The sequence below is a fragment of the Balaenoptera ricei genome, chromosome 8, assembly GCF_028023285.1.
Source record: "Balaenoptera ricei isolate mBalRic1 chromosome 8, mBalRic1.hap2, whole genome shotgun sequence".
Lineage (NCBI taxonomy): Eukaryota > Metazoa > Chordata > Mammalia > Artiodactyla > Balaenopteridae > Balaenoptera > Balaenoptera ricei.
Genome location: NC_082646.1, coordinates 99,960,793 through 99,987,335, shown reverse-complemented (window position 1 = coordinate 99,987,335; position 26,543 = coordinate 99,960,793). Strand labels below are relative to the sequence as shown.

Genomic DNA, 26,543 nt, shown 5'->3' with positions numbered 1-26,543 from the left:
TCCACATATAATACATTTTGTATTATGGTTATTTGTTTAGACATCTACTTTTACTCCTGTGAACTCCTTGAGGCATCATGGTTTACCCATAGGGAAATTCATCAAATGAATGCTTTAGGTAAAATTGGAATGGAGTAACTCCTTAGTGTTAGACCTATTATTAGAAAGGACTCTAACCTTTACAGCCAGCCCATTCACATGTAAAATGATTGGCAACTTTAACAAACCACTCTCATCTCCTAAGGACTTCTGTTAGTAAACTTTGTTATTTTGTTTGTTTTTTTAACAGTTTTAATGAGATATATTATGTACATACCATTCACCCATTTAAAGTGTACAATTCACTGACTTTCAGTATATTCATAGATTTGTGCAGCCATCACCACAGTCAATTTTAGAACATTTTCATTACCCCAGAAAGAAACCCCACACTCCTTAACACCCTTCTGATATCCCCAAACACCTCAGTCATAGGCAACCACTCATCTACTTTCTGTCTCTATAGATTTGCCTATTCTGGACAGTTTATATAAATGGAGTTATATAATATGTGGTCCTTTGCAACTGACTTCTTTCACTTAATATAAGGTTTTCAAGGTTCATCCATGTTGCAGCATGTATCAGTACTTCACTTCTTTTGTGTGTGTACACATAATGTAAAATTCACCATCTTAAGCATTTTTAAGTATACAACTCAGTGGCATTAAATGCATTTGTAATGTTGTGTAGCTACCACCATCCATCTCCATAATTCTTTTCATCTTGTAGAACTGAAATTTTATACCCATTAAACAGTAACCCCTCATTACCCTTCTCCATCCGTCTGCTGGCAACAATCATTCTACCTTCTATCTCTATGATTTTGACTACTCTAAGTACTTGATGTAAGTGGAATCATACACTATTTGTCTCTTTGTGGCTGGCTTAATTTCACTTAACTTAATGTCTTCAAGGTTCACTCACGTTATAGCATGTGTCCGAATTTCTGTCCTTTTTAAGCTGAATGGTATTCTTTTGTATGTGTATACCACATTTTGCTTATCCATTCATCCATCAGTGGTCACTTGGTTTGCTTCCATATTTTAGCTGTTGTGAGTAATGCTACTATGAATATGGGTGTACAGATATCTCTTTGAGATCCTGCTTTCGATTTTTTTTTTTTTTCCCTGACTTAGATCTTTATTTATTTATTTATTTATTTTGGCTGTGTTGGGTCTTCGTTTCTGTGCGAGGGCTTTCTCTAGTTGTGGCAAGCGGGGGCCACTCTTCATCGCGGTGCGCGGGCCTCTCACTATCGCGGCCTCTCTTGTTGCGGAACACAGGCTCCAGACGCGCAGGCTCAGTAGTTGTGGCTCACGGGCCCAGTTGCTCCGCGGCATGTGGGATCTTCCCAGACCAGGGCTCAAACCCGTGTCCCCTGCATTGGCAGGCAGATTCTCAACCACTGCGCCACCAGGGAAGCCCCCCTGCTTTCGATTATTTTGGGCATATACCCAGAAGTGGAATTGCTGGATCATATGGTCATTCTGTTTTTAATTTTTTGAGGAATGGCCATACTGTTTTCCACAGTAGCTGTACCATTTTACATTGTCACCAACAGTGTACAAGGGTTCCAATTTCTCCATATCCTTGCTAACATTTGTTGTTTTCTGGGTTTTTGATAGTAGCCATCCTAATAGGTATGAGGTAATACTTGTAGTTTTGATTTGCATTTCCCTAATGTTTGTAATCTTGAGCATCTTTTCATGTGCTCATTGGCCATTTGTCTTCTTTGGATAAATGTCTATAATCAAGTTCTTTGCCCATTTTTTAATCAAGTTGTTTCCTATTTCTGTTGTTGAGTTTTAGGAATTCTTTATAGTACTTAATTTCTATTACTGAATCATATTCCATTCTGTGGATTTACCACATTTTATCTATTTATCAGTGGATAGACATTTGGGTTGTTTCCACTCTTTGGCTATTATGTTGTTGTTGTTTTTTTAAGATAGTAGTCATCTTTTCTTTTTTTTTTTTTAATTTATTTATTAATTAATTTATTTATTTTTGGCTGTGTTGGGTCTTCGTTTCTGTGCGAGGGCTTTCTCTAGTTGTGGCAAGCGGGGGCCACTCTTCATCGCGGTGCGCAGGCCTCTCACTATCGCGGCCTCTCTTGTTGTGGAGCACAGGCTCCAGACGCGCACGCTCAGTAGTTGTGGCTCACGGGCCCAGTTGCTCTGCGGCATGTGGGATCTTCCCAGACCAGGGCTTGAACCCGTGTCCCCTGCATTGGCAGGCGGATTCTCAACCACTGCGCCACCAGGGAAGCCCTCTTTGGCTATTATGAATGTTAGTTTGGTTTTAATTTGCTGTGTATATTGAAAACAGCACTACATTTCTCTAAAGAGATCATTCAGGCCTTTAACTTGTGTGACTTTTCATGAAATTGTTGGTTTATTCTACATGTATTCCATTTTATGAACTCTGAGGGTCCTCTTCATTACTTCCTGAATATGTTCTGAATGTTCCTAAGGCCTTTACTTTCCTTTGTGATAATGGCTAGTTAAAATTTGCAGATAGAGGCAAAGTTTAACTTACAAACAAGTAGCCACTTTAATGAATTTCCCCTACTGTCCCCCCTGCAAATATTCTAGAATTATAGTTATATATGTAAAACTAGTATGAGCTATAGAGATTATAGTCTACCACCCTTTTGTTTTTTTTACTAATCTCAAGGAAAGATTTTCCTTTTTAACTGGTAGAGTCAATATTCAATGGAATAAGGGTTGTGACGGAGAAAGGTCGGCCTACATGGATAACCCCAAATTATAATTAAAACTGTAGTCATTTCTTTCTTACGCAAAGACAGGTTAACAGTGTTTTGAGGCCCAACTGGGTAGTTAGGCTTGATTATTCGGCAGCTGCTGATTAGGGATGATTCTCCCTTACCAACTAACTGTATTTTAAATTTCCCTAAATTACCTAAGTCCTTTGGAGGCAAATAAACTTGTCTTTCATATATACTCTCATTTGCTCTTTATATTTTTATTGAGTTAAGTAATCACCAAAATAATTCTTACTATTTATACTGTAGAGTGTGAATAGATTTCACTATAGATAATGTAGAAACCATATGTAGGTAAGTTGTAGGAATTTCACCAAACTAGGTATCAAGAAATCTCTTTAGGGATTTCCCTGGTGGCACAGTGGTTAAGAATCCATCTGCCAATTCAGGGGACACGGGTTCGATCCCTGGTCCGGGAAGATCCCACATGCCGCGGAGCAGCTAAGCCTGTGCACCACAGCTACTGAGCCTGTGCTCTAGAGCCCGCGAGCCACAACTACTGAGCCTGTGTGCCACAACTACTGAAGCCCGCGTGCCTAGAGCCTGTGCTCCGCAACAAGAGAAGCCACCGCTATGAGAAGCCTGCGCACCGCAGCGTAGAGTAGCCCCTGCTTACCGCATCTAGAGAAAGCCTGCGTGCAGCAATGAAGACCCAACTCACCCAAAAATAAATTTAAAGAAAGAAGTCTTTTTTAGACCATTCTCCCCTACTTAAGTGACCTTGGGCAGGACGCTGAACCTCTTTTTCCCCATATGTAAAAAGAGGATAATGATACTTTATTTATTTATTTGACCCTTTTGAGGATAGAGATTAATAAGACAAAAAGCTTTTGCTCAAGAGAATCTTATAGTTTAGTAAGAGTCACATAACTAAGAATAATATGAAAAAGAAAGAAACTAAATCTGAATGAGATAATATAACAGCGTGCTTGTATTTACATTATGAAATACATAGAAAATGAATGATTGTAAAAATACATGTAAAATATAAAGTGCTACTGAAATACAGGATGGGTGTTACCTGTTATTTTAACTAGGGACTTTGAGATGATTGTAAGCAGTGCCCTAAAGTCTTTTTTTTTTTTTTTTTTTTACAATTCTACATTCACATTTATTTATCTAATACGTTGGAAATACATAGGAGAAAATAAAGTCTCAATAAGTAAAGGACAGAGCTAGCTTTCTTCAACTTTTTAAACCTTTCATATTTTACTCTTAAAACTACTGTTGTCCAACAACATTTATATATCACAGTGTTTCCACATCAAAACTGATGGCAAGTTACATGTCCTCAGGGAATGCCCTAAAGTTTTTGATCATAGAATTTGAAAGGTTGTAGATCAAGAGATTTTAACCTGGGTTAGAATTCAGGGACTCTGTAAATTTGTATGGAAAAATAATTACATCTTTATTTGCACTAACCTTTTAACTGAATTTTTTTTTTTCTTTTGGTCTGCGTTGGGTCTTCATTGCTGCATGCTGGCTTTTTCTCTAGTTGCAGAGAGCGGGAGCTACTCTTCATTGCGGCGTGTGGGCTCCTCATTGCAGTGGCTTGCTTGTTGTGGAGCATGGGCTCTAGGCATGCGAGCTTCAGTAGTCGTGGCACCCAGGCTCAGTAATTGTGGCGCACGGGCTTATTTGCTCCGCGGCATGTGGGATCTTCCCGGACCAAGGATCGAACCCCATGTCCCCTGCATTGTCAGGCGGATTCTTAACCACTGCGCCACCAGGGAAGTCCTAACTGAAATTTTGACATTTTCTTCAGTTAATAATGTAGGCAAGGGCTTCCCTGGTGGCGCAGTGGTTGAGAATCCACCTGCCAATGCAGGGAACACGGGTTCGAGCCCTGGTCTGGGAGGATCCCACATGCCATGGAGCGACTAGGCCCGTGAGCCACAATTGCTGAGCCTGCGCGTCTGGAGCCTGTGCTCCGCAACAAGAGAGCCCGCAACAGTGAGAGGCCCGCGCACCGCGATGAAGAGTGGCCCCCACTTGCCGCAACTAGAGAAAGCCCTCGCACAGAAATGAAGACCCAACACAGCCAAAAATATAATAATAATAAATAAATAAAAGCAATCTAAAAAAAAAATAATAAAATTTCTTCCCTATTTAAAATAAAATAATGTAGGCAATAAACTACAATAATATTATAAGAACCTATGCCTTTGTCACCAATAGAAATCATTTTCATAATCATGATATGTAGTATATAAAAATATTTTTATTCATAACTTAGGAATTATAGTAGTTATTAAATCTGCTGCTAGATTTTATTTAATATATTAATGGAGAAGCCCATATAGTCACATTTCAAAATATTTTGATAACTATATTATATTCAACATACATAACTATTTCAACATAACTGATTTAATATGATCATATATTTTATGCATTAAACAGTATTCTGAGGTGCCTATAGACTTGCTCTTTTAATCCTATAAAATTCCAAAATAAAGTCAACTGTAATTTAGAAATGAAATAAATTCATATTTGGGATGCCAAATAATGATAGTAAATTGCTAACATTTTTTGAGCCCTTGCTAGATGCCAAGTACCTAGTCTAAGAGCTTTACATGTACTGACTCGTTTAATACACACAACAATCCTCTGAGGTACGTATTATTATTCCCACTTTACACACAAGCATGCTGAGGCAATATATATTTGGCTAAGTAACTTACCCAAGGCCTCAACCTCAAGTTAGTGGTGGTTTTGAAGATACAGAATTCTTTTAATTTTTTTTAAGTGTAGATTTGCAGCCAGACATAGAAAGTAATAAAGTTTCCCTCAAGTAGCAAAAACTCAAATTTGATAAGACTGTTACTGCATTTTGGATTATTGTGGGGTTTTTTCTTTCCCCAGCATACATTAATTGATCATTTTATATGTGTCAGACACTGTACATGGTGGTCTAAGGGGCTCATCTACCTGTCCTGTAGATGCTGGTTTCATCTAAACTCTAACCTGGGGCTCTTCTCACTATGTACTCTCCCTCAGTACTATCATCCACCCCCTTGGTTTTAATTACATTTATCTACTGATAACTCCTAAATTTTTATCTCTCTCTTGAACACCAGGCTTGAATCTCCAGCTGCTTCCCACATCTACCCTTGTCTAGTGTACATGTCAAACTCAGCTTGCCCAAAACTTCATTTTCATCCATGTCTTACACTCCCTCTACAGTCACTCAGTAAAGACAGTCTTTGACATTCCTTGTATCTCTAAAATCCATCCCCTTTTCTCCACCTGCATTGCTACTACTCTAAGTTCCAGGCCATCATCATCCTTCATTTAGATTACAGCCTTCTAACTGATTTCCCTCCATTGTTACTGCCTTCCAAGGCATTCTTTACATTGCTTTTATATTTTCATTATATAGTCTTTGAAAAATGCAAGTTTGATAACATATGAAATTTTCCTGTCTACAGTCTTTCAGAATCTCCTTCTACCTTTGGGATAAAGTCCAAATTCCTTAACATCGCTTACAAGACCTTCCAGGGTCTGATCTGGACTACTTTCTAGCCTTACTCTCTGTACCCCTTTACTTTTCTTGTTGCATTTTATACTTTAGACTTGCTGAACTTTTTTCAATTCCTCAAACCACTATAATAAAAGAAGTTAGAATAGATGTTATGGCAGTTTCTAAACACTTACCTCTATTTCTGAACTTAACTCTGAATGATAAGTTTGTGAAACAGCACAGGTCTTTGGACCACACTTTTAGTAGATTTAAACTACAGTATACCACATGGATGAATTTTACAAATGAAACATTGAATAAAAAAAGCAACTTATGGAAGACTACAACATTTTTCTAAGGCTCACAGATAAGCACAGTTAATTTTGTTTAGGAATATGTGACTGACTACAGCATAGAACCAAGTGAACTTTAGGAAAGTGCTTCTGTGGTAAGAAGGATGAGATAGGAAAGAAATGCACAGGTGCAATAGTAATATTAGTAGTGTCCTAATTTTCAGTTTGGGTGGTAGGTCAATATATCAATTTTGTTGTAGTGCTTCCTAACACATATATTGTATATATTTTCTTATATATGTAAAAAATTAGATTCTAAAATTAATTTTAAAATTAAAATAATTATGGGGAAAAATTAGTGAAGTCCTTTTTTTCTTAGTATTTCGATCCTGGAAAATGATAAAGACAGAGCAGTAGTCCTCAGTGTCGTACGTACACACAAAACACTATCCATTATTTCAGTGGCTGGGAAAGTTTTGTTTTTTTAAAAATAAATTTATTTATTTATTTATTTTTAAATTTTTGGCTGTGTTGGGTCTTCGTTGCTGTGCACAGGCTTTCTCTAGTTGCAGTGAGCGGGGGCTACTCTTCGTTGCAGTGCACAGGCTTCTCATTGTCATGGCTTCTCTTGTTGCGGAGCACAGGCTCTAGTTGCGCAGGCTTCAGTAGTTGTGGCTTGCTGGCTCTAGAGCTCAGGCTCAGTAGTTGTGGCACATGGGCTTAGTTGCTCTGCGGCATGTGAGATCTTCCCAGGCCAGGGCTCGAACCCATGTCCCTTGCATTGACAGGCAGATTCTTAACCACTGCGCCACCAGGGAAGCCCTGGGAAAGTTTTGGTATGAAGCAAGCCTTTCCTTTGAACGGAAAGCAGCAAAATCATAAACACTAATTTTTTAAAAAACTGAAGCTATGAAGTAGTAGAAGCCATTTCAGAAAATATAGCACAATGACATCAATATTTTATTTTGATTTTTTTTGAAGATTTTTAATCACAGTTTTGTTGTGATTGGTCTCTTCATATTTTCTATTTCTTCCTGGTTCAGGAAGGTTATACCTTTCTAAGAATTTCTCCATTTCTTCCAGGTTGTCCATTTTATTGACATAGAGTTGCTTGTAGTAGTCTCTTAGGATGCTTTGTATTTCTGTGGTGTCTGTTGTAACTTCTCCTTTTTCATTTTTAATTTTATTGATTTGAGTCCTCTCCCTCTTTTTCTTGATGAGTCTGGCTAAAGGTTTATCACTTTTGTTTATCTTCTCAAAGAACCAGCTTTTCGTTTTATTGATCTTTGCTATTGTTTTCTTTGTTTCTATTTCATTTCTTTCTGCTCTGATCTTTACGATTTCTTTCCTTCTACTAACTTTGGGTTTTGTTTGTTCTTCTTTCTCTAGTTCCTTTAGGTATAAGCTTAGATTGTTTATTTGAGATTTTTCTTGTTTCTTGAGGTAGGCTTGTATTGCTATAAACTTCCCTCTTAGAACTGCTTTTGCTGCATCCCATAGGTTTTGGTTCTCGTGTTTTCATTGTAATTTGTCTCTAGGTATTTTTTGATTTCCTCTCTGATTTCTTCAGTGATTTCTTGGTTATTTAGTAATGTATTGTTCAGCCTCCATGTGTTTGCGTTTTTTACGTTTTTTTCCCTGTAATTGATTTCTAATCTCATAGCGTTGTGGTCAGAAAAGATGCTTGATATGATTTCAATTTTCTTAAATTTACTGAGGCTTGATTTGTGACCCAAGATGTGATCTGTCCTGGAGAATGTTCCATGTGCACTTGAGAAGAAAGTGTAATCTGCTGTTTTGGGATGGAATGTCCTATAAATATCAATTAAATCTGTCTGGTCTATTGTGTCATTTAAAGCTTGTGTTTCCTTATTAATATTCTGTCTGGACGATCTGTCCATTGGTGTAAGTGAGGTGTTTAAGTCCCCCACTATGATTGTGTTACTGTCAATTTTCTCTTTTAGAGCTCTTAGCAGTTGCCTTATGTATTGAGGTGCTCCTATGTTGGGTGCATATATATTTATAATTGTTATATCTTCTTCTTGGATTGATCCCTTGATCATTATGTAGTGTCCTTCCTTGCCTTTTGTAACATTCTTTATTTTAAGGTCTATTTTATCTGATACGAGTATTGCTACTCCAGCTTTCTCTTGATTTCCATTTTCATGGAATGTCTTTTTCCATCTCCTCACTTTCAGTCTGTTTGTGTCCCTAGGTCTGAAGTGAGTCTCTCGTAGACAGCATATATATGGGTCTTGTTTTTGTATCCATTCAGTGCGCCTGTGTCTTTTGGTTGGAGCATTTAATCCATTCATGATTAAGGTAATTATCGATATGTATGTTCCTGTTACCATTTTCTTAATTGTTATGGGTTTGTTTTTGTAGGTCCTTTTCTTCTCTTGTGTTTCCCACTTAGAGAAGTTCCTTTAGCATTTGTTGTAGAGCTGGTTTGGTGATGCTGAATTCTCTTAGCTTTTGCTTGTCTGTAAAGCTTTTGATTTCTCCATCGAATCTGAATGAGATCCTGGCCGGCTAGAGTAATCTTGGTTGTAGCTTCTTCCCTTTCATCACTTTAAGTATATCATGCCACTCCCTTCTGGCTTGTAGAGTTTCTGCTGAGAAATCAGCTGTTAACCTTATGGGAGTTCCCTTGTATGTTATTTGTCGTTTTTCCCTTGTTGCTTTCAATAATTTTTCTTTGTCTTTAATTTTTGTCAATTTGATTACTGTGGGTCTCAGCTTGTTTCTCCTTGGGTTTATCCTGCCTGGGACTCTCTGCGCTTCCTGGACTTGGGTGGCTCTTTCCTTTCCCATGTTAGGGAAGTTTTCGACTATAATCTCTTCAAATATTTTCTCAGGTCCTTTCCCTCTCTCTTCTCCTTTTGGGACCCCTATAATGTGAATGTTGTTGCGTTTAATGTTGTCCCAGAGGTCTCTTAGGCTGTCTTCATTTCTTTTCATTCTTTTTTCTTTATTCTCTTCCGTGGCAGTGAATTCCACCATTCTGTCTTCCAGGTCACATATCCATTCTTCTGCCTCAGTTATTCTGCTATTGATTCCTTCTAGTGTATTTTTCATTTCAGTTATTGTATTGTTCATCTCTGTTTGTTTGTTTAATTCTTCTAGATCTTTGTTAAACATTTCTTTCATCTTCTCGATCTTTGCCTCCATTCTTTTTCCGAGGTCCTGGATCATCTTCACTATCATTATTTTGAATTCTTTTTCTGGATGGTTGCTTATCTCCACTTCATTGAGTTGTTTTTCTGGGGTTTTATCTTGTTCCTTCATGTGGTACATAGCTCTCTGCCTTTTTATCTTGTCTGTCTTTTTGTGAATGTGGTTTTTGTTCCACAGGCTGCAGGACTGTAGTTCTTCTTGCTTCTGCTGTCTGCCCTCTGGTGGATGAGGCTATCTAAGAGGCTTGTGCAAGCTTGCTGATGGGAGGGACTGGTGATGGGTTGAGCTGGGTGTTGCTCTGGTGGGCAGAGCTCAATAAAACTTTAATCCGCTTGTCTGCTGATGCATGGGGCTGGGTTCCCTCCGTGTTGGTTGTTTGGACTGAGGTGACCCAGCTCTGGAGCCTACCCAGCTCTTTGATGGGGCTAATGGCGCACTCTGGGAGGGCTCACACCAAAGAGTACTTCCCAGAACTTCTGCTGCCAGTGTCCTGGTCCCCACGGTGAGCCACAACCACCCCCAGCCTCTGCAGGAGACCCTCCAACACTAGCAGGGATGTCTGGTTCAGTCTCCAGTGGGGTCACTGCTCCTTCCCCTGGGTCCCGATGTGCACACTACTTTGTGTGTGCCCTCCAAGAGTGGAGTCTCTGTTTCCCCCAGTCCTGTTGAAGTCCTGCAGTCAAATCCCACTAGCCTTCAAAGTCTGATTCTCTAGGAATTCCTCCTTCCATTGCCGGACCCCCAGGTTGGGAAGCCTGACGTGGGGCTCAGAACCTTCACTCCAGTGGGTGGACTTCTGTGGTATAAGTGTTCTCCAGTTTGTGAGTCACCCACCCAGCAGTTATGGGATTTGATTTTATTGTGATTGCGCCCCTCCTACCGTCTCATTGCGACGTCTCCTTTGTCTTTGGATGTGGGGTATCTTTTTTGGTGCTGCTTTTTCAGCAGTTAGTTGTGATTCTGGTGCTCTCGCAAGAGGGAGAGAGCGCACGTCCTTCTACTCCGCCATCTTGAACCAGTCTCTCATTTTGCTATATATCTGGTTTCAGAACTTAATGAAGCTCAGGTTCTTGATGTCCCATTGCAGAAAGAATTCAGTGAGAGACAAAGTGATAGGTAAGAAGTGGATTTATTTAGAGAGAAACACACTCCACAGACAGAGTGTGGGCCACCTCAGAAGGTGAGAAAGGCCGACATCAATATTTTATATGAGGCAGTTAGGTTAGATAACCTTTTTCTTCATGTTTCAAAAAGCAACCAACAGGAAAAAAAGAAAGTGTTGCAGAGAATTCACAGAATACCAACAATCGAATATTATTGTTCACATTCTCTTGGCTGGAAAATGTTTTTAAAACTTTCATTGACTGTTTCTCTTTGAAAATCAGATAGGAAAGATTGCTTTTGCAGCTCAAACTTGTGCCAAGAAAGTAACATTAGAGGGTTTTAACCCAGGTTGCATATTACAATCACCTAGGAACTTAAAAAAATATATAGTTTTGTTTAGGTGAAATTCATATAACATAAAATTAACCATTTTAAAGTGAACAATTCAATGGCATTTTGTACATGCACAATGTTGTGCAACCACCATCTCTGTCTAGTTCCAAAACAGTAACATTTCCATCACATCACAGTAAGACTCCTTACCCATTAAGCAGTTTCTCCCCACTCCCACTCTCTCCCCCTCTCTCCGCAACCCCCGGCAACCACCAGTCTCCATCTGTCTCTATGGATTGATCTATTCTGGATATTTCCTATGAATGGAATCATATAATATAGAACCTTTTGTGTTTGGCTTCCTTCACTTAGCATCATGTTTGTGAAGTTCATCCATGTTGTAGTATGTATCAGTAAGTACTTTATTCCCATTTATAGCTGAGTAATAGTCCATTGTATGTATGTTTCACAGTTTGTTTATTCATCCACGGGTAGACATTTGGGCTGATTTTTGGCCATTGTGAATAGTGCTGCTATCAATATGCATGTACATGTACTTGTTGGAGTACTTGCTTTCAATGCTTTCAGTTCTTTTAGTTGCTGTATAGTATTACACTCAGTGAATATACCAATATTTATTCATTTCTCTTTTTGATGAACTTGTAAAAAGTGTTTCCAACTTGTGACTTTTCTATGAACAACATTGCTGTGAATACCCTTATACAGGTCTTCTGGTGCAGTTGGCATCAATTTCTAGGGTATGTACCTAGGAATGGAGTTGCTGGATAGTAGAGTATGTGCATTTTCAATTTAAATAATGTCATACTGTTTTCCAAACTGTTGTACTATTTTATCTCTCACTATTGCTGTATTAGAGTTCCTGTAGATTTGCTGTTAAGGTTTGACTCCTGCTCTAAAACACACTGCTGTTGTTTCACAGAGTCTTGGGGATTTTGAAGAGAAGTCTTAATGAAAGTTCCATTTACTCTAATAAACTTTTACAATTCAGTCTCTAGTAACTTTCCCTGGGATATTTCCTACATTTTAATGGAAGGCAACAAGTTGTAAAGAAGAGGCATAGACTTGGAATCTTAGTATGATCTCACGGCCTGTTAGTTTTGTTATTTTTGGCTAGTTACTGAATCTTTGTGAGCCTAGTGTGTAAAGTGGGGAGAATGTCTTTCTTTCGTGTAGTTGTTGTTAGTATAATGAATCAACATGTTTAAAAAGTAGTTTGCACAGTGCCTGACTCATAGCAGATACTATCAAGGCATATATTCATTAGACAAATATTTATTGAAGACATATTTTATGTTACACCAGGACTGGGGATGGAGAGATTAAGCAAGATCCCTTTTTTTTTTTTTTTTTAATTTTTTTTTCTTTTTTTAATTTATTTATTTATGGCTGTGTTGGGTCTTCATTTCTGTGCGAGGGCTTTCTCTAGTTGTGGCAAGTGGGGGCCACTCTTCATCGCGGTGCGCAGGCCTTTCACTGTCGTGGCCTCTCTTATTGCGGAGCACAGGCTCCAGATGTGCAGGCTCAGTAGTTGTGGCTCACGGGCCTAGTTGCTCCGCAGCATGTGGGATCTTCCCAGACCAGGGCTCGAACCCATGTCTCCTGCATTAAGCAAGATCCCTTTTATGTTATTTATAATATTGAAAAACTTGAAACAATTTAAGTGTCCAGTGTTAGGCTTGGTAATTATGGTACATTCATAAAATGGAGTGTAGTGCAGCCTTTAAACATCATGTTCTCAAATATGAGGAAATGTTTGTGACGATGTAAGAAAAAAATTACAAGAGGATTAGCCCTTTTTCATATAATTTATACACTGCATGTGCATTGAAAAAAATCTGGAAGGGTTCAAGTAGATACACTTCAGTGTTCATTGTGGTTACTAATTGATAGTGAAATTGTATTTTAATGCTTTCCTTATATATTTTCTATACTTTCCAGATTTTCTACAGCTAACATAGATTACTTTTTTTTAAAAATAAGTTTATTTATTTATTTATTTTTGGCTATGTTGGGTCTTCGTTGCTGTGCGCGGGCTTTCTCTAGTTGCAGCAAGCGGGGGCTACTCTTTGTTGCGGTGCGCGGGCTTCTCATTGCGGTGGCTTCTCATTGCGGAGCACAGGCTCTAGGCACACGGGCTTCAGTAGTTGTGGCTCACAGGCTCTAGAGCGCAGGCTCAGTAGTTGTGGCGCACGGGCTTAGTTGCTCCGCGGCATGTGGGATCTTCCTCGACCAGGGCTTGAACCTGTGTCCCCTGCATTGGCAGGCGGATTCTTAACCATTGCGCCACCAGGGAATCCCTCATTTAGAATTTTTATTAACTTTTTTCGTTTACTTTTTAAATGTTCTATTAATGGAATTAAATGGGCATTTGACTAAAGAATGAGATTTTTTACTCTCGTTGGTTTACACATGCTAAAATAATAATCTCAGAAAAACCTTTTTGTCTTAAGAGACAGCTTGGTTGCTAGAATTAATAGATACCAATTTTTGTCTGACCAGGAATTACTCTTAATTCTAAGGAGAAACTGGAAGCACAATGGGAGATGACAGTGAGTGGGTGAAACTGCCAGTTGATCAGAAATGTGAACACAAGGTAAGACTTTTCTGGAACTCAAATTTCAGTGTCATTGGCTTGTTTTGTCAGCAGTTATACTGTATAGTATAGTACAAAGCTGCCTAATGATTACACAGTACAACTGGAGAAACAGCCTACTTTGGAGATTGGGCAGTTTCAGCAGGAAAATTTTTCATGTTTGAATTGTTACATCTTTAATGTCGTATTACAAAGAAGTAATGATTAATACTTGGATACAAAGTGGGATACATTTATAGTGGCCTGTTTATGAATTCTAGAAGGCCTTGACAGAATATCATAAATATTAAACACTTATAAGAAAAAGTTTATTAGCTAATCTTTAAAAGAAAAAAAAAAGCTATCTGGATTTCTTAAACTCCATTTTTGTTTCTAGTCTGGGGTCCTTTGTTCAAATTACCTGGTATAAGATAGTCATTCCACCCCGCAACCCCAACGGTAGATAATAATGTCATTAAATTTTGTTTCAAAATACTTTTCTTTTAGCTGTGGAAAGCAAGGTTAAGTGGGTATGAAGAGGCCCTGAAGATCTTCCAGAAAATAAAGGATGAAAAGAGCCCAGAATGGTCCAAATTTTTAGGATTGATCAAAAAATTTGTGACTGATTCCAATGCAGTGGTTCAGTTGAAAGGATTAGAAGCTGCACTTGTTTATGTTGAAAATGCCCATGTAGCAGGAAAGTAAGTAGTTTCTTCCCAACTATTCTGGTAAAAACCCCTGTCTCGTGCTACGTGGATTAATTTATGTATATTTATGGATCACTGTGCTTAGTTATTAGCACTTTTAGAGGATATTCATTTCTTAACTTTCATAGCTCCTTGACACTTGGTTTTTCATTTCAGTCTTTATCTGCTCTCAGAAGTCTAAATGGTACAAGAGATCTTTAGAGAGGAGCAAATTAGAAATCAGATCTTGAGTTTTTACCTTAAGGTTTGATGAGCAAGTGCTTTTCCTTTTGAGAATTTTGTATGAGAATTACTCCAAGAGGGAAAATCTTTTGTAACTTTTAGAAGAAACTGACGTAGTTAGCAAAGGCATCAAAATTTCACCGAAAACATTTGGGCATTACTTAAATCTTTTTCTACAATGGTTCCAGGCTAGGTGATCTTAGAATCACATCTTTCTCCCTATGGTTATTAGGCATTTTTATCTCTTAGGAGAGGTAATGCGAACTAAATAACCTCTGTAACTCCCAACTTATTGGATGATAGAGGTTTCCAGTCACCCCAGTCTCCCATACCTGATAAACCTGACTTTTCTAACACTAGTCTTTATGTCATTGAAAGGAGCCCTCCATACAAAAAACAAAAAACAAAAAAACAGTGGGGACCCTTGACCTAATTGCACAAGAAATATATACACACATCCCTAGGTATCTGCATGGGAATTGGTTCCAGGACAAAAGTCCCCACGCCTACGCCCTAGGATAGCAAAATCTACAGATGCTCAAGTCCCTCACGTAAAATGGCCTAGTATTTGCATATAACCTACATACACTCTCCTGTGTACTGTAACTCATCTCTAGGTTACTCTCAATACCTAACACAATGTAAATGCTGTGTAAATAATTGTAACTACAATGTAAATAATGTGTAAATAGTTGTTGGCTGCATGGCAAATTCAAGTTTTGCTTTTTGGAACTTTCTGGAATTTTTTTTCCCAAATATTTTTGATACAAGTTTGGTTGAATCTACAGATGAGGAACCCATGGATAAGGAACCCACCAATATGGAGGGCTGACTGTACTTGATTCACCTCAGAAATTATACCAAGAAAGACAGTCATTAATTTGACAGTTTTGTTAACCAGCATCACTGAGTTCCCCTTGCCATCAGTGAGACCATTGCTTTTTTAATTTCATTTTTCTTCTGATGCTAGAAACTTTTTTGGCAAATGCATATAATTCCAACCCACTCAGTTTCTCTCATTTCCAGTAGTACAGGTTTTATTTAATTTAGAAGAAACTCAAAGCAATAAAGCTACTGTAAAGTCTTGCCAAGGAGTCAGGAACAGCCTTTTGTTATTAAAGGTACATATCCATTCCCTCTGTGAAGAAATTCCCTTGTCCTAAAAAGTGTTTAAAATGACCTTCAAAAATTTTCCAAAAAAGTAAGAACTCTGTAATCTTATTTTTGTAAAATGTATCTGTATCTGTTTATCTCTGCATATAGAAAAGTCTGGAAGGATGGATACCATAAAGTTGAAAGTAGTTTTCTCTGGTTTGTGAGATTTCAAGGGATTTTTGCTTTCTTGTTTAAATTTCCTATATGTGTAAATAGAAACTATGGTTCTGTGTCATTGTCTGTTGTGACATGTCTTAACCTCTTATGGTTTGTGTAAGTTTTTTTTTTTAACTCTTGAACATAATTTTTTTTAACTTTTTATTTTATTTTGGAGTATAGCCGATTAACAATGTTGTGGTAGTTTCAGGTGCACAGCAGAGGGACTCAGCCATTGATATACATATATCCATTCTCCCCCAAACTCCCCTCCCATCCAGGCTGCCATATAACATTGAGCAGAGTTCCCTGTGCTATACAGTAGGTCCTTGTTGGTTATTTAAATACAGCAGTGTGTACATGTCGATCCCAACCTCCCTGGCTATCCCTTCCCCACAGTAACCCTAAGTTCATTCTCTAAGTCTGTGAGTTTGTTTCTGTTTTACTTGAACATAAAGTTTTTAGAGTCTCATTTACTTTATTTCTCAGCATTTTTTAAAAGTATTTGTTTCCCCCACTTTCCATGACCTTTTCCAGCTCTTTCTACTAAAGTGTGTTTTTATATGTATGGTTGTTGTTGTTTATAATCTGTATTACAGAACCACGGGGGAAGTTGTATCAGGTGTTGTGAGTAAAGTGTTCAACCAACCCAAGGCCAAAGCCAAGGAGCTAGGCATTGAGATTTGTCTAATGTACATAGAGATTGAGAAAGGAGAGGCTGTGCAAGAAGAGCTCCTGAAAGGCCTGGACAATAAGAACCCCAAGATCATAGTGGCCTGTATAGAGACACTGAGGAAAGCCTTAAGGTAAAACCTTTTCTTTTTGCTTTAGTTCTGTTAACTAGAATATCTCAATTGAGTTTGGGTTCCTGGTTTAAACAGAAATGAAAACTGTTGGGCTTGACTTGGCAGACCATACCAACCAGAAAAGTGACCTGGAAAAGCTAAAGCCATTCCTCAAGTGTGACACTTTGTATTCAGTAATTTTAGCCTTTAAGTGTGTTGCATAGTTATTTTATCTAAATCTGTTTCTTTCGTTTTTTTTTTTAATAAATTTATTTATTTATTTATTTTTGGCTGTGTTGGGTCTTTGTTGCTGCGTGCGGGCTTTCTCTAGTTGGCAGCGAGCGGGGGCTACTCTTCGTTGCAGTGTGTGGACTTCTCATTTCGGTGGCTTCTCTTGCTGCGGAGCATGGGCTCTAGGTGCGTGGGCTTCAGTAGTTGTGGCACATGGACTCAGTAGTTGTGGCTCGTGGGCTCTAGAGTGCAGGCTCGGTAGTTGTGGTGCACGGGCTTAGTTGCTCCACGGCACGTGGGATCTTCCCGGACCAGGGATCGAACCCATGTCCCCTGCACTGGCAGGTGGATTCTTAACCACTGCGCCACCAGGGAAGTCCCTAAATCTCTTTCTAATGAAAATGAGCGGGGGATATTTCTGACCTTTTCTCAGATTATGAATTGACTTTTTCATGGAAAAGCACTCCTCAGGGTAAGGAGCTCTCTTTCTCTTGTTATCCTCAAGCATAAATTTATGTACTTTGAAATGTTGGCTGAAGCAAACCTTTGTTTAGGTGCTTTTTAAAATAAAATAGAAGCAAATGCTATATGCCTTTAAACAGAAGCATAGCAACAGAAATAGAAAATAACTTTTACTCTTATGTAATAAGTTATTTTCAACCCTAGAATTAAGTGTTGTTTGGCAGTGAAGTTTTTCATGAATGGGATCTCTTTCAGGAACAAGTGGCTGTAATTTTCTATGGAAATCTGAATTAGACAAAACACTGGTTTGTTCTGATTTGGCAGTCCTTCTAATCTGATATCCTGTCCCCAATACTTCCACATGAGATACTTTAGAAAGCAGCTCTAGTGAAATCCTGAATGTATGACCTGTGGGTGTGAAGATCATCCCAACTCACCTCTCTTGTGGTTTTGTATATGACCTGCTTCTTGGAGAATATGCTTCCTTTGGTGTTTATCTTACATGAAAGTATCAAAATTCTTAAATTTTGTTAAACTGTCTTCAATTTATGTCAGTAAACTGTCTTTCACTTGGTTCATAATGTTCTTTTATAAAATTTGACTTTCACTTAGATTCTTTTGTGATAAAATTTTCCTCATCCTTAGCCTATTCTAGTATAGTAGGCATGTATTTTTATGAGTAGTAAATAGTGTGTTCATTCTGTTGTCTTAGAAATTTAGTGAATTGACTGCATTGTCAAGATGGTGCTTGTCTTAATAGATCTGTTCTGTCCTTAGTAATGGGTTTCTTAATAAAAATATATATTATACTGTATTCTACCTTAAAATTAGAAGTTTCTAATCTGGAGTTCTGTAAACTCTGGCTATTTCATTTTTAAGCTGACTGGGAGAATAAGGGTAGAAAAAGGACAAGTTAGGTATATTGTCTTTTATGTCTTCCTTATAGATGTTGTTGTTTAGTCCCATCCCTGTATGGTTCTTTATTTGTCCTAAGGCATCTCAGAATCTATAGTAGAACTACTAAGATATCTCTCTGGGACCTTCAGGAACTGTTCAGTCCTTGGTTCCAGAGCTTCCTCAAGCTATCTATGTTAGTGGTAGCTTCAGGAGACCAAAAATGTTCTGTGGCCCCTAAAACAAGCTTTTAGAACTTTTTCCCCCCTATAGTAATATGTGTAGTATCAAGATTAGGTTTTGTATTGTTAAGGTATCTATTTTCCATTTGGACCTGCTCCATCTGTTTGTTTTTTAAATATCTTTCAGAACTAGGCCAGAATAGTGAAACAAATAAACAAAAATCAGATGAAACAGTAGTAATGTAAAGGAAGATTAAGAGATCCCAAATGTTAGGTTCTTCAGACACTGTGATGAGTATTCCTAAACAGAATGGTTTATCGTTACTATAAGTTCTTATTTTTCCTTTAGTCTTAAAGGTCTGCTGAACCAAGTTAGAATGTTTTTTTTTCTATTAAAATAAAAGAGATTTTAAAGGAAATATTGAAGATCATCTAGTTTATTTTCATGCTATGATGGCTATATTTGAACTATTTACACAAACTGGTGTCTTGTTAAATATCACTTTCTAGGGAAAGTATTTTCAGTCTCCTTCTTTAACCTGTTAGAGTGTGTCAGTAGCTATTACTGAAACATTTTGTTGCATTTGTGTACATTAGATAATAGATAAATAGTATATATGGATCCTACTACAGAATGTCAGTCTTCTTTCATAACTGAATCTCTCTTGCTCCAGAATTTGTTATTCAGAAATGTTAGCAGTGAATCAGAAAGCTGTATTTTTAAGTTGGGAACTTAAAAATATGATATGTGACAGATATATAATGTTAAATATACTGCCTTTTTATTTTATTTTTTTATAAATGTATTTATTTTTATTTTATTTTTGGCTGCGTTGGGTCTTTGTTGCTGCGTGCAGGCTTTATCTAGTTGCAGCGAACAGGGGCTGTCTTTGTTGGTGGGAGGGCTTCTCATTGTGGTGGCTTCTCTTGTTGCGGAGCACGGGCTCTAGGCGCGCGGGCTTCAGTAGTTGTGGCATGCGGGCTCAGTAGTTGTGGTGCACGGGCTTAGTTGCTCTGCGGCATGTGGAATCTTCCTGGACCAGGGCTCAGACCTGCGTTCCCTGCATTGGCAGACAGATTCTTAACCATTGTGCCACCAAGGAAGTCCCTATACTGCCTTTTTAAAAGAAGTCAGAATGCAACTGTTTTCCCCATAGAAAACTGAAACAAAGAGAGATTTAAGTTGCCTGAAGTTATAGTGTGATAGCTTCGAGTCAGGAATGAAAGATACACTGCCAGGATTGGTGATCTATCAAGTGGAGTGAATCCCCGTAATTACATAGAAGAGCTAATAAAAGCTTATTAAGGGTCTTCCCTGGTGATCCAGTGGGTAAGACTCCGTGCTTCCAATGGAGGGAGCCTAGGTTCGAACTCTGGTTGGGGAACTAGATCCTGCATGCATGCCACAACTGAGTCCGCATATCGCAACTACGGAGTCCACATGCTGCAACTAAAGATCCTGCATGCAGCACCAAAGATCCCGCGTGCTGCAACTAAGACCTGGCGCAGGCTAAATAAATAAATAAATAAATAAGCAAGCTTATTAAAAGTAGATTTCACTCATCTAAATATTTATAAATTGATTTGTTTCTATTTTAAACTTTTTAATGTACATACATATATATTTAAGATGTTACACAAGTGTTGATCCATTTTAGATTTGAGTAATTCCTAGACTGGTTACCTAGAAAGTTTTTAAGTGGTAATATTATTTTGGGCTCTGGACATTAAATAATATTCTTGGAAGAATGGCATCTAAATACAGATGTTGTTATAAGTTCCTTTTTTCTTCTTCCCTAAGAAAACTCAACCTATATGTCTCTATCATATATGGATATAGAACTATGTTTGAGTGAATTCAGGCTAACACTTTACCCAAGCATATTGCATGGTGACAGTTTTTTTTCCAATTTTTACTTCTAGTGAATTTGGTTCCAAAATCATCTTACTGAAGCCAATTATCAAAGTGTTGCCAAAACTCTTTGAGTCTCGAGAGAAGGCTGTTCGAGATGAAGCTAAACTAATTGCTGTGGAGATTTATAGATGGATTCGAGATGCTCTGAGACCCCCATTACAAAGTATAAACTCTGTCCAGGTGAGACACAAAGTTTTTTGGTTGTCTTTATATAAGGTTAATATGAAGATATTTCCTTCCTGTCACTGTTGTTGATATTCTGTCCTTACAAATAATTATTTTTCATTCTTAATTTTGAAATCAGTTTTTTCTGAGCATACCTGTTTCTACTGTTACTATGTCCTCTCAAGTTAAATACTATGCATTCACTGATGCCAGTAGGTTAGTGTTGAATCTATAGCAGTTTATAAGATCCTTTTTTTTTTAAATTAATTACTTTATTTATTTATTTATTTATTTTTGGCTGTGTTGGGTCTTTGTTGAGGTGCACAGGCTTCTTATTGCAGTGGCTTCTCTTGTTGCGGAGCACGGGCTCTAGGCATACGGGCTTCAGTAGTTGTGGCACGCAGGCTCTAGAGCGCAGGCTCAGTAGTTGTGGCTCCGCAGCGTGTGGGATCTTCCCAGACCAGGGCTGGAACCTGTGTCCCCTGCATTGGCATGCAGATTCTTAACCACTATGCCACCAGGGAAGTCCTATAAGGTCCTTTTATAATACTGTTGGGTGGCAGGACTTAATATCTGTTTAGACAAAATGCATTCTATCTTTTATATTTCAGTTGGTTTTGGAGACATTATTTGTTGCAACTATATGTGAATTCATGAAATAATGAGTGTCTTAAAAAGTGGATTTTATTCTTCTAAGTTCTTAGTCATACATCTTCATCTTCAGTATAGTAGATATACATCAATTTGACTCATACTACAAAATGTGCACAATTTAAATTTAGCTTTTCTTGTTTGCCTTATTAGAGCCACATAAATAAGAAATTGGGTTCTGATCTATTAGTAAATATAAATATATTCTCTAATGGCAGAGATATAGATATGTTTTTAAAATATTTTATGATATTTGCAGTTGAAAGAACTAGAAGAAGAATGGGTCAAACTGCCAACAGGTGCTCCTAAACCAAGTAGGTTTTTGCGTTCCCAGCAAGAACTAGAAGCTAAATTGGAACAGCAACAGTCTGCTGGTGGAGATACTGAGGGAGGTAAGCCACTTTTCAACGCTGGTTTCTATAAAAATTAGCAAGAACTGGCCCTGCCACAGTAACCTGTGTTCACGAGGTACATTTTATAGGATTGCTGTTTAATGAAATACATACAATCCTATGGTTTGTAGGATTAATAATTCTGATCCCTCCTGTATCAAGATTTCATCAGGGGTATGGAAGGACAGCTGATAACTGTTTAATAAGTAAAACTATTTCATTTTTTTTTTTGGCCACACTGCACGGCATGCAGGATATTAGTTCCCCGACCAGGGATTGAACCCGTGCCCACCCCCCGCATTGGAAGGCCGAGTCTTAACCACTGGACTGCCAGGGAAGTCCCCATTTCATCCATTTTTAAGGGTTGTTTTGTTTTGTTTTCCTCTTGGAAGGTGGTGACGATGGTGATGAGGTACCACAGATAGATGCTTATGAGCTTTTGGAAGCAGTAGAAATTCTTTCCAAACTTCCCAAAGACTTTTATGACAAAATTGTAAGTAATGGTAGACTTCTTTCATTTATTTCATTTTAAATAATTACTTGAATATAATTAGAGTGCTCTTCTGAGCCCTTTTCCTGGTGCACCCTCTTCCACCCTGTATCTTCCCTAATAAAGTGAGTCAGTTGTTTCTTCTCTGTTCCCATACTACTTTGTATATGTACCTACTTTAGTCCTTCTTTTTACTTCTTGCCAGAAACCTGAACATTATTCTTGACTTATATCTTTTCCTCATTGTCTGTCTGGTTTTTACCTTTAAATATCTCTCAAATTCATCCCCCTTTCTCCGTCGCCAGGATTTCTTTCTCTACCCCGGGGTTACTTCTTTCCCCCACCCCCCAACCCCAGGCTTCCTTGACCTTGGCACTGTTGACATTTTTTGCCAGATATTTCTTTGCTTGGGGGATTGCATGTGCATTGTTGCATGTTTAGCAGCATCACTGGCCTTTACCAATCAGATATTACTAATACCATTCCTCCAAGTCATGACAGTCAAAAATGTCTCCAGACTTTGCCAAATGTACCCCAAGAGACAAAATTATCCCCAATTGAGAAAGTTTTATCCCAACCATTACCATCAGCTCTTGCCTTGTATGCTGCTGTAGTCTTCTTACAAGAGTCCCTGTCTGCTCTTGCCTCCTTCCCATCATATTTCACAATATAATTAGAGGTGTCATTTTTGAAAATGGAAATCTTCCCATATTATTGCCTCATTAAAATCCTTTAGTGGCTTCCATGGGTTTTAAGATGATGTCTGAAATCATACTGTAACCATTGAGGTGTGATTTATGGTGCCTTTGAGGTCCCCACTTACCTTCCAGCCACATCTCTAATTCCTCTCACTCTCCATGCTCCAGTCATACTGAATTTCTCCTGGTATCAAATGTGCCAAACTTTTTTTCCCCCCTAAACTCTGGGCCTTAACATATGCTGTTCTTTCTGCCTATAACATTCTTCTCCCCCCCCCCCCATTTACCTTATAATAACTCTTCATTGTCTAGATCCCACCTTAAGCATCACTTCTTGGGGGAGGTCTTACCTGAAAGCCTAAACTGGGTTAAGTCCTCTTGTTATATTACCAAAGCAGCTTGTACTTCTCCTGTCACAGTCGTCATGACCTGATAGTTATTTATTGAAGATCATCCTACCTCTGCTATCAGCTCCTTGAGTATCCTGTTATCTTCTGATTAACAAATAAATATTTGATAAATTGAATTCAGTTGTAATCTCCTTCAGGGTGATGGGTTTGTCATCTTGTTTTTATCCCCAGTTCTCTCCAACAGTGGGTATTCGAATTCTAGTGAAGCATATTCTACTTCATGGCCACAAAACAAAAAATTAGCATTATACCTACAATCTGGAAAACTGATATCCAGGATTAGAACAGTATTGGTTGTTGGTTATATGTTTGTTCTTTTCTGGTCTTTCTAATGTTATCAATATGGAAGTTCCTCTCTCCTGTAGATGTGCCACTGTGAGATATGCTAGAAATGCTTTCTATTAATGTTTTCTATTTAACACTTGCTTAAAGTTTACCCAGAAAATGAGAAGGAAAAGTCTATGGCATTTCATTCTGTTTACTTATTGTAGAACATTAGGGTTATGAAATGTTACAAAAATACTTTTAATATATGAACAAAATTTTATGTATATGAACAAAACATTCTGATTGGCTACACAGTTTTGTAATTTTGATTTCTGACTAGCTTTAGAAAGTTTCTGAAAACAAAAAATATATATCTTTGAATTAGTAGCATGCAAGAAATAGACTTTTATTTTGCGCTCTTATTTTCTGTTCTACAAGTGACTCATATTGTGTCTTGTAGGAGGCAAAAAAATGGCAAGAAAGAAAAGAAGCCCTGGAAGCTGTAGAAGTACTAGTGAAAAACCCGAAACTGGAAGCAGGCGATTATGCAGATTTAGTAAAAGCTTTGAAGAAGGTAAATGTGAGGAGTTTTCAGCATTGGTATCCCAACAGCAGGCCAGGCCATTGAGTTTTTCTTCATCAGTCAGTCTTTTTTTACCACAGTTGCATTACCATTTAGGGAACACTATTAATGGTTTTTGAATTATAGGCATACATTTTTTTAAGGGTTATTTAAAATGACTGTCTTAGGTTACTTTAGAGGGATTGGTTTTCAGTCTTTGTTTATTATCACTTTGACTTTAAATATGCTATTTGGTAGCTTGTACAAATATCAAGAAATAGAGAATCTTGCTGATCTAGAACCAGATATTCTAGTTTTATAATTCTACAGAATGAGTTTTTTAAATTGGCTCTATTTAATGGGACAGATATTAAATGCGAAGAGTGTTTTTCATTAGATAGCAAGGGATACCACCCTGTATTATATCAGCATGTAAAGTGCAGGATCTGGGGATATGTGGTCAGTTATAAAGCAGGTAAGTACTAAATAAGAAAGAAATATTTTAGAAACTACTCCTTTGTTATTGCTTAGGTCCAAACAAGTTGAATGCTGGGGTGGATATTTTTGTATGTACTGGCTGTATGTACTGGTAAATTTTTTAAAAATTTACTCATTTAATTTATTTATTTGTGGCTGCGTTGAGTCTTCGTTGCTGCGTGTGAGCTTTCTCTAGTTTGCGGCCAGTGGGGGCTACTCTTTGTTGCAGTGCACAGGATTCTCATTGCAGTGGCTTCTCTTGTTGTAGAGCGCAGGCTCTAGGCGCACGGGCTTCGGTAGTTGTGGCACACGGGCTCAGTAGTTGTGGCTCGCGGGCTCTAGAGCACAGGCTCAGCAGTTGTGGCACACAGGCTTAGTTGCTCCACAGCATGTGGGATCTTCCCAGACCAGGGCTCGAACCCGTGTCCCCTGCCTTGGCAGGCGGATTCTTAACCACTGCACCACCAGGGAAGTCCCTGAAGACATTTTCTTGAATATAGCAAGGATGAAAATGTTTTGTTTGCTTCTTCAGCCTGAAATTGCAGAGGATTAGCATGGAGGCGGGAGGAGGTTACTCTTTAATTATATGTATATATAAGAGTAATTCTCATTACTCATAGTACTTACGTTCTGTAAAGTCACCACAGACACTGAATTAGCAAATGCTGAACCATTGCTCCAAGGGAAGATACAGCGTTAAGGTCCTGCAACCCTCTGGTCACATTTTCATGAACCGATCAATGCATAACCTTGTTTTATTCTGTTTGAAGACATCTTATTCAGTATGTATTATTGATCCATTAACATTGAACTCACAGCCAACAGAAATATAACTCATGCCTGAACAAAGCCTACCTAACACATTTATTTTCTCCGAAAGGGACATCACAGCGCTTTTGCACATAGGAACACCAGACGACACTTCAGCAATACACTTGGGGGTCATTTTAAACAGTGAAAGCACCAATCAAAAGCACAAAAATGCAAAAAAACATGGCACTAAATAGACTATGAAAAAGATACTTGGTTACAGTATGAGAGCTGAAAGAAGAAGGCAGAGTATTGCATTGTTCATCTCAGCTGGGAATGTGCACATCAGGCAACATAGATTTTTCCCAGCTCTGTGCTTGTCTGTGAGTGACCAGGAAAGTGCCTCAATTCTTGATTTGGGGCTTATAAGTTAATTTTAATGAGTAGATGAATTCACAAATATGAAATCCATAAATAATGAGGATGGACTGTATTTTCTCACAGTCAGCCTTCCTTTGCTTTCCTCTAAGTAGGATTTGGAGACAGGGATATTATTTGTCAAAATCGTTGTTCATCAGTCTTCCATCTTGAAGAGCCAAAGACCCAGGCAAGACTACAGTCATCTCTTGGTATCCCCGGTGGGGGGAGGAGGTGTGTTCCAGGTGCTCCCACCTATACTAAATCTGCTCAAGTTCCTTGTATAAAAAGGCATAGTACAATGAATACTGTTGACCCTCCATATCTGCAGTTACAGAGGACTGACTGTTAAGGGAATTGCCCTAGGGAAAAGATTTCGCCAACCTGGAGCCTGGGAGGAAGAAGGAAGGGTAGAAGGTGGTAAGGGGAAGTGAGGTTCTAGTGGCCTTGAAGAGAGCTTCAGTTTTCTGTAAGTTCTAGCATATAATTTTTATCAGGAATCTTATGGAAACATATATTGCACTGAATTCTCAATGGCTCAAATAAAAGCTTTTATTTTTCCCTATGTAATGATCAGGAATGTTAATTGGAATCAGGAATGTTAATAGTTGATGTTCTCTACATGCATTTTCTTAGGATATTAGCTTTTCAAATGAAGACTGTTCTGTGATTTCCATTGGCATTGTGACTATGAATATAAGCTCTCTCTGTATTCTATACAGAAAAGATTATGGATCTTTATATTTGGGTAGATATAGACAGTGGATT

General features: G+C 38.2%; 1 protein-coding gene across 3 annotated transcripts in view; it reads left to right on the top strand.

The window, feature by feature from the left end:
- CKAP5 (cytoskeleton associated protein 5) overlaps positions 1 to 26,543 on the top strand; it is a 103,551-nt gene that overhangs the window by 21,372 nt on the left and 55,636 nt on the right. For all 3 annotated transcript variants that reach the window (XM_059931523.1, XM_059931525.1, XM_059931524.1), the window contains exons 2-8: positions 13,715 to 13,808; positions 14,295 to 14,488; positions 16,627 to 16,833; positions 20,505 to 20,676; positions 21,572 to 21,704; positions 22,097 to 22,197; positions 24,030 to 24,143. In XM_059931523.1, the coding sequence (XP_059787506.1) occupies positions 13,752 to 13,808; positions 14,295 to 14,488; positions 16,627 to 16,833; positions 20,505 to 20,676; positions 21,572 to 21,704; positions 22,097 to 22,197; positions 24,030 to 24,143 (978 nt within the window). In that variant the 5' untranslated portion in view covers positions 13,715 to 13,751. The remainder of the gene's footprint in view (positions 1 to 13,714; positions 13,809 to 14,294; positions 14,489 to 16,626; positions 16,834 to 20,504; positions 20,677 to 21,571; positions 21,705 to 22,096; positions 22,198 to 24,029; positions 24,144 to 26,543) is intronic.